This window comes from Castanea sativa, chromosome 10, assembly GCF_040712315.1.
Source record: "Castanea sativa cultivar Marrone di Chiusa Pesio chromosome 10, ASM4071231v1".
Lineage (NCBI taxonomy): Eukaryota > Viridiplantae > Streptophyta > Magnoliopsida > Fagales > Fagaceae > Castanea > Castanea sativa.
The window spans coordinates 25,661,805-25,670,055 of record NC_134022.1 but is presented as its reverse complement, the minus strand read 5'-3'; the positions used below and the strand labels follow the sequence as shown (position 1 = coordinate 25,670,055).

At 36.1% G+C, this 8,251-nt stretch overlaps 1 protein-coding gene across 2 annotated transcripts; it reads right to left on the bottom strand.

Annotated features, from left to right (window-relative positions):
* Positions 1–1,842: 1,842 nt before the first annotated feature.
* LOC142613659 (kinesin-like protein KIN-14I) lies at positions 1,843–8,251 on the bottom strand. 2 transcript variants are annotated; one of them, XM_075786105.1, is made up of 20 exons: positions 7,840–8,251; positions 7,573–7,739; positions 7,321–7,464; positions 6,746–6,982; positions 6,571–6,642; positions 6,099–6,167; positions 5,772–5,849; positions 5,493–5,624; positions 5,291–5,372; positions 5,081–5,176; positions 4,783–4,956; positions 4,593–4,699; positions 4,306–4,484; positions 3,955–4,116; positions 3,603–3,856; positions 3,327–3,490; positions 3,035–3,232; positions 2,706–2,841; positions 2,354–2,561; positions 1,843–2,256 (listed from the first exon to the last, which is right to left on the bottom strand). In XM_075786105.1, the coding sequence occupies exons 1-20, from the start codon at positions 7,964–7,966 to the stop codon at positions 2,127–2,129; spliced, it is 2,916 nt and encodes a 971-aa protein (XP_075642220.1). In that variant the 5' UTR covers positions 7,967–8,251; the 3' UTR covers positions 1,843–2,126. The 2 variants fall into 2 exon arrangements, with proteins under 2 accessions (XP_075642220.1, XP_075642219.1); XM_075786104.1 differs by having other exon boundaries at positions 2,354–2,841.

Genomic DNA, 8,251 nt, shown 5'->3' with positions numbered 1-8,251 from the left:
CTTACCCATCTCTCCTATACTTTAATATTCTAAAACTTCATCATTTTGCTGAACAAAAATACATCTCCATCTCTTTTTTTATTTCTCATACAAAATCTCCCTTTTTAGAAAGTAACGTAACCCATGACATAACACAAAAACCATTCCAGCAACAACTATAATCTCATGTATTTACTATATTTAATCTCAATATCTCTCATACTTCCCTATATTTTACAAACACATCCCTCACAAAATATCCATACATACTTCTCATATATCTTTGAACTCTATGTCTCACAAAGTAATTATATATAAGATCCATATTAAACAAAGTATCTACATATAATTCCTATACGTATTACAAACACCATATCTCACAAAACATATATATTTTTTACCATCTTCATACATCTTAAAAAATACCAAACACTCTTCCAAGAACATATTACAAAAACCCTTCTCATAGAAGGCAATATCACTCATATTTGACTAATAACCAAAAGAGAATTACATGGGGAAAATCATTTAAGTGCATGATAAAAGGGATAAACTTAACCGACCTATGCACACAGCTGTACATATTCTCTCTCCCTCTAGTTGCACCCATTTTTCCCCTTCAATCATGTCATATTGTACTACTTGACTCATTTTATCATGCTGCTGAAATGTTTAAGTCCACTACTGTCGTACGGCTAGAGCTACAAACTATAAAGATAAGTCATTATATTTTTATCTCCAAAATTATACTATTGAGTATGTTTTAATTTATTATCATTGTACTGTTGTACTCATATTATTCTGCCGCTAGAATGTTATCAGATCACTAATGCTATACGGGTGAAGTCACAAATTATATAAAGAATAAAGTGATATTATACGGCTAGAGTCAGGAACATACAAGATAAGTCAATATTTCTCTATCTTCAAGATTACATTATTAAGTACATGTTAATTCATTGTTATTGTACCACTGGATGCAAGTTACTTTAATATCATCTCACTATTTAATAAAACATGATCTCACTAATACTTCATTAATGAACATATATATTAATAAATTGATCTATTATCGTTGGACATATTATTTAGACATAAACCACCGATGGACATATATTATTTGGACGTAAACCACCGCTGGACATATATCATTTGGACATGAACCACCGTTGGACATATATTATTCAGCCATAAACCACCGCTGGACATTTATTATTTGACACGAACCACGGCTGGATATAAACTATTTGACGTACATAGACCATTGTTGAACATACCTTATTATATTGAACATGAACCATGAACCACAGCTGGATATGTACTATTTTAAACTCATCTCATTACTGGACATATGACGCTCAATTAATTACTTTCTAATATTGGACATCACTTAATATACATAATAATAATGTTCAACTCACCATTTAATCAAATCTATCCAATTAAATATATTATTTATTTATTTTAACTATTATCATGATTCTAAGATTTTTGGCTTTATCTATTTTGTAGACTTGAAAATGAACCGGAAACCATTGGTCTATGCGGTCCAATGTCGAGGTTCGGATTGGACTCCCCAAAACAAATCCGGGTCTAGCAAAGTCACAACTCCAACGGAAGACACATGACTATGCTAAAAAAAACAGCCCTGACAAAGGTGATGGATGAACATGCTTTGTTTTTAGTTTTCACCCTGCTGAAGAAATTTGTTTAGCTCTTCTATACCTTCATAAAAGTGAAAAAGACCCCTGCCAAATGAATTTAAAGCAAAAAGATCTTAGCAGTTGGCCTCTAAAACTTGACTCAGAAAATTTTGGAGCTATAATCTCAAACGAATTCAATGCAAATTCTTGAGTTGATGTATTATGCCTCTAATTTTGGGGTTTCATATTCCATTAAAAGCCAAGAATAGTGTAATGTAGCATCTATAAACAACATCAATCATCCAATCCACGTAGGGAGGACACATTGAACTCACAAGTAGACAATTACAAGCAACTGGAATTATTGCTGCATTTAACTATAAGATTACAAATAAAAAATAAAAATGAAGAATATAGTAAAACCTCTCTCTCCCTCTCAAACAAATTCAAAGAAATTAAAAAATAAAAATAAAAAAATCAACCTCTCAACGTGTAAGTACATTTCTATTTTCTATTCCCAGCTCTGCGTTTCATATCAGTTGGAGCTGGTTGCCTCCCATTCCGCTGCACATTGCCTACCCCATTTGCTAATTTCCTTGAAGGTGAAGGGCCAAGAGAAGCATTGGTATTCTTGCTGCAAAGTTAACAACAACTTGTTAAGGAAACATGTTACTGGCTAGACAGTTCTTAAAATGGAGTCTATCACTAACAAAACATCTACTTTGGATTACCTTAGCTCTGGGCTCTTTGCTGGCTTTGAATTGGGTTTTCTGGTTTTTGCACTAATTCCATTGGTCATGCTGGTAAGCTTTGAATGATTGAATTGCCAAAGCAAATCTGGTTCTGAAGAATCACTGGTGGCAGCATCAAGATCATCCATTTCATCGGTACTTGTGACATTGAACTGGTTGCTTCCCATAAACATATTATAGGATTGATCTGGATAAATTTTGGAAGAATCAGGGAGATATTTCTGGTAAAATGCATCAGATAAGTCCCCATTATCTGCTGCCCAACTTCCTAAAGGGTTCTCAACTCTGCTTACATCATGCTTGTTTACCATGACCTTATCAACCCACTCACCCGAGCCCATTTCTCTATCATCCTCCCTGTAGTTCTGGCCATGACTGTTCACCGGAGGCCAGGGAGGCGAATTTGCTAATAGTTCATCAAGATCAAAGCTTTGTGTCTTTTGCCTTGAGGCAGAATTGCTACGAAGCTGCAGAATCATTCCATCCAATTTCAGATTAAAGTTCATAAAACTAAACCGAACATTTTGTTATAAGGAAACAGAACAAGATACAAATCTGTTAGAGACAATTTGATCTAAATATATACTATCCAGCAATAGAAAGGCAAAATTCAACAGGTGAGAAGTATCTACCAAGTCATTATCAGGGAACTTTATTTACCTCTATATTGCCTACGTCACCCATTGGTTGCCGGCAGTTATTGTGGTCTCCGAATAAACCTGCATCCTTCTGTTTAGATTGAAAAGGTGATATCTCACTAGCTTTTGTCCTGTATTTTTCAGAGCTTCCAGTTATGGAAGTTTGAATATGCTCCGGTTCCCCCTCTTTCCTTGCCAATGCAGCCTTCAGACTTGCAATCTGAAGAAAAAATTGAAAGTTTAATAGAACACAACAAAGGGACAAGGCCCTTAAAATTACATGAACAGAACCATACAGGTGACAAAGTAAGAACCTGTTCTTTGAGCTCCTTGACATCCGTGCCATCTTTGTTTACTTTGGCAGCACCAAGTTCAACAGTGGCAACTCGCTCTGCAAATTTAAGTGTACTGATTGATTCTCCAATAGCATCAGGCTCAGGGCTTATGTGAACAAACATCAGCGTCTTGGCCTGCCCTCCTAAAAGTATAATTACAACCCCAAAAGTATAGTAAGAATCTTTCCAAGAATGAAGAACATAAAGAGAGACTTCCACATTCCAATTTGAAATTTTGTGGTAGTTTAACCTTACCAAGTGAATCTTGGAGCAGTTGTGTAAGTTTGCTATTTCTATAAGGAACATGTGGATTCTTTTGTGCAAGGGAAGCTATCACATCACCCAAAGCTGACAAAGATTTGTTGATGTGTTGTGCCTCTTTCAATCTATCTCCTGTCACCTCAGATTTGTCTACCCTCTCACTTCCTGCTAAATCAACCAGATGCATACAGCCACGAAGAATAGCTCCAGATGTCAAGTCTCTTCCTTGAACATGAACCGTCAAGCAACTGCAAATTGATAATTAAAATAACAAAGTAAACATCAACTTAAATAAGGATACTATCATAGATACTCCACTGATTTATAAAGACAATTACATTCATACCTATGTGAGCGACTACTACGGTCATTTAGGGCTGTTGCACCTACTGCACGATTCTTTTGTCCAAGGTTCATTAGATCAATAACATCAAACGTTGATGATACTGGTACAACATTTGCATCTGGTACACTATGCCCTCTATGAGAACTATTTCGAATTTCTAATGTGTTAAAAATTAAGGAAAACCTTTTGATGGGGAGTAAGTGGGGGAAGAGTGGAACAGAATCAAAATTCATAAAATTGAGTGAAATTCTGAAAATAGGCATATAATGTCATTCTTAATCCTATTTGACAAAAAAGATTAAATTAAATGACCAAAATCAGTAAAAGAACCAAATAACTTGTAAAGGATATCTTCTGTTAGTTCCATCAGTGACAAGGAGATCCCTAACTTGCTCATTATAGATCTCAATCATCTGAACAGAAACTTCGTAACTAAAAGTGTCCTTTCTTTGATTTGCTATTTGAAACAAATCACTCAAAGCCCTATAATTTACTCCTTGGCTTTTCTCCGTAAGCTCTCTAGGTCCAGTCTAGACATGTAAACAACAAAAATTAGCCACATTTATGTAGTTTTTCAAAATAAACATCATTGTACATGTTATATCATATATTCAGAGATAAATCTAAATGTTTCCTACCATAGTGAAAGTCTTTCCAGATCCTGTTTGACCATATGCAAATATGCAAACATTGTAACCATCAAGAACAGACCGAATCAAAGGCTGCATATCAGAGAAGACCTCCGCTGCAATACATTAGGAATAAAAGTGTAAGAATATTGTTAAGATCAAAGAATCTGAAAATTTTCTACATGAAAACCTTGCTGACCTTGACTTGCAGATGGCCCAAAGACCTTGTTGAAGCTAAAGGACCTCTGGCCTTTTCCATGCCTCGATGGAGTATTCATAGTGATAATTTCTTCTTCTATATGATCCACGGCGCTGAAATGATTTGATTGTCCAGACAAGAAGGGTCTCACTCGACAATAAACCCGGATACTTCCTGATCAAATGAAAAAAAATATGTATATATAATTATATTAATCCATTTTGATGACTTAAGCTTTAGGCACTAAGTGATTTTTTTTTCCCCTCTACCACAAGCAAGATCCCATTGATCTTCTTACCCTTGAGATCCTGCACTTGATTGTACAGCTTGCGATTTTCCTCAAGGACTCTATGATACCCAGAAGCAGCATGAGCTAGGCCATGAATGTGTATGCCTACAAAGAAATGAACAAACTCAAATGAGACAGAAAATTTATTTTCGTCCCAAAACCCCTAAAAAGAGAAGAAAATAGAAATAGAAAAAGAACAAATTACTTCCTGAATCTTACCAAGATTGTGAAACTCCTCATGGAACTTCATTTGCATAAAGTTCATACCAGCTTTTGTAGTGTGAAGTGTATGCTTTAGTTCCTGCAAACATATAACATTAGCATTAATGCACTAAGCTGTTAAAGAAACAGAAAGGCAAAAATATGGAGAATACCCATTCGGGAGAAAAAATAATGGAAAATACATCAGTACTGTCCTTACTTGAATGTCTCTTTGCTGTTGATCAAAGATCATTTGCTGTTTCATGAGCTGGCCTTTTGATTTCTCATCAGAAATGCTTGTTTTATGGGCAAATTCCTCTTTCTTTATCAACTTTTCATTTTTGTCTTCAGTCTAAAATATTGCACCAACAGAAAAAGAAAATGTTAGGAACCCAAGTTATATTCCAATCATACGCTCTGATATTGAAGACATGCTTCTTTTTATTGATCACTAGTCTTTATTAATAGGTGCATGTTAAGGTAAAGTACAACATATTACCTTTTTACCGGCAGAAGCAAATTTCAAAAGAGCTTTGTTGCCATGGGAAACAGCCATATCTTTTGGAGATGTTTTCATCTATGATCATAAGCAAATGAATAAATAACCAGCCAGACGGGTAGACCAATAGAAATTTAAAAAAAAATAGAAAAAATAGAAACTTGTCTGGGATCCAAAAGCCTTGTTTAATCATCTGGAATATGCATCAATCAAGTCTTATGTTGAGTCTCAGAATACATGAAAATGAATAATTGGTCACCAATCCATATTGGATTAGTGAAAACAATCTCTTGGCCCACAAAAATTGACTGGGAAAAGTAAACATACCAGCTCAATTTGGCTTGCAATGCGATGCTCAAACTCCTCCACTACCTTACTTAGCACGGATTCGACCAACTGTTTCATGCAGAGGAGCAATACAAGTCACAAATAAGTAGTAGCAATAGTATCAATAATAGTACAAGTAACAGTTAAAGCACTCTCAAAGCGGTGATTGTATCAGTAATAATAGTATTTGCAATTTGTATTCACCTCACTAGTTGAAAAGGGCAATTGGCTTGATCAAGTTCAATCCAATCAAGAAGCCTCAGTGCAATTTTTTTTTTTCAACTAGTGTAAATGAATGGAATAAATATAAGGCAGAACTTCACCAAATGTCTATCAATAGTATGTTTCATCATTCACTGCATAACACATAGTTGCACCACTATGGTGCATGATACCAGATGTACTAGCCCCGGTTTGATCAGCAAATTGCTCTTAATCAAGTTCATCAATTTAAGAGGGAAGAGTAGATTACCATTGGGACTTCTTCAGGCTTCTTATCTAACAGAACTGCACGAACAAGCATACTCAAGGAACCATTGGTAGGCTGCAAGTAATAAACATGAATGAATCAACAAAAGTTCATGTTTCTTTAATCAACCAGACAAAGCGAATGCATAAAGAAGTTTGTAAAAGTTAAGCTTACCAACCATTTTATTAGAGTCAATCTCAGAGGACAGCACATTCAAGGATTTTTCACCCATTGATGAGTTCCTCGACAAGGAATTCGTGAACGGCTCTGAATTTTTCCTCACAAAAGACTTGGCTGACACCATTGGTTTCACATTTCCACCAAATTTCCATACTCCACTTCCCCCAGTCTGTTTCCATTCACTGTAGGATTTTACCGCCAAAACACAATTCACAACCCTTGCAGATTTCCCTCCCTGAAAACTCAACAAATATATAATATTAAAATAAATAAAAAAACCCTTTTTGTATTAGCAAGTTACACACTCATCTACTTAACTTAAACTCTCTTTTTTTGGTCAATCAATCCAAATTAGAGTGGTATGATTATGCCCAATGGGTTTTGAATCTGCAACCTCACCTTCCAGACAAAGTGCAATTTAAATCAAAGCTCACTGACTAATGAGTTTTGAACCCACAACCTCACTGAATTGCAATTTGAACCACAGCTCATTAACTAATCTTATCTACAAAATCCTATTCTAGCTAAAAAGCAACACAAATTAACTTCCACAAAGATACAAAAAACACATACTTGTTCCAGATCAGATGCCTCAAAAGTAGGAATTCCCAGTTCCTGCACAGCTACTAGAAAATTCCTCACATTCTCGAAGTACTGAAATGCCGATAACGCGGCTCCATCGGGGATCAGAGCAGAATCACAAGGACTCTCCACCACCTAAAACCAAAAACAATTCACAAAACTCAAACATTCATTTCGAATTGGAAAAAAAGAAAAAGAGAGAGAGAGAGAGAATGAAGCGTTGACTGAGTATGAGTGTTTAACCTTGGGCACAGCTCCAGGGTGAACCTTATTGAGAACATTGCAGAGAATAATACCACTTCTTAATCCAAGCCTAAACTCTTCCTCTGACGGCTCCGCCGGCAAATCTTTCGCCGCTACTACGCCTACCATCTTTCTCAGCCACCCCGCCGCCTCGTTCCTTCTCGACGCTACATACACAAAATCATCATCATCAAAAACACAATTCTCTGTTTGCTTGCAGAGAAAATCTGTAAAAAAAAAGAAAAGAAAAAAAAAAGAGAGAGTTACCAGCTTCCTCAGCTTTTCTAGAAGCCAAATCAAGATCTCTGAGGCGATTCCCGTGCTGCTGAAGCACATCCTCCACCACTTCCGCCACCGAGAACGACAATGTCCCCTCCGCCATCATCATCATCATCACCACCACCTCCTTTGTTTGGTTATGAATTTAGCTAGAAATCAAGCATGAAGATCTTGGAAAAGAATGAGAGATGAAAAGTTGATTGTTGGTGTTGGTGGCGGTAGTGATAGTGATGGTGATGGTGTTGGTTTTTCGTTGTTGTTGCTGGTGGCGTGTAACTGTTTTGCAGTGGTTTTCTTTGTTAGCAATTTTCGTCACACATATTCACATTCTCCATGACCCTTTCTTTTTTGCTTTCTCTCTCTCTCTCTCTCTTTTTCTTCTCTCTACAAAAGAAAAAGT

Coding starts and splice junctions, on each gene's coding strand:
- LOC142613659 (XM_075786104.1), bottom strand. CDS start 7,966: ATGATGATGATGATGGCGGAGGGGACATTGTCGTTCTCGGTGGCGGAA. Junction 4,485..4,592: donor CTGGAAAGACTTTCACTATG/GTAGGAAACATT, acceptor TTACATGTCTAG/ACTGGACCTAGAGAGCTTAC. Junction 3,857..3,954: donor CGTAGTAGTCGCTCACATAG/GTATGAATGTAA, acceptor ATCAATTTGCAG/TTGCTTGACGGTTCATGTTC.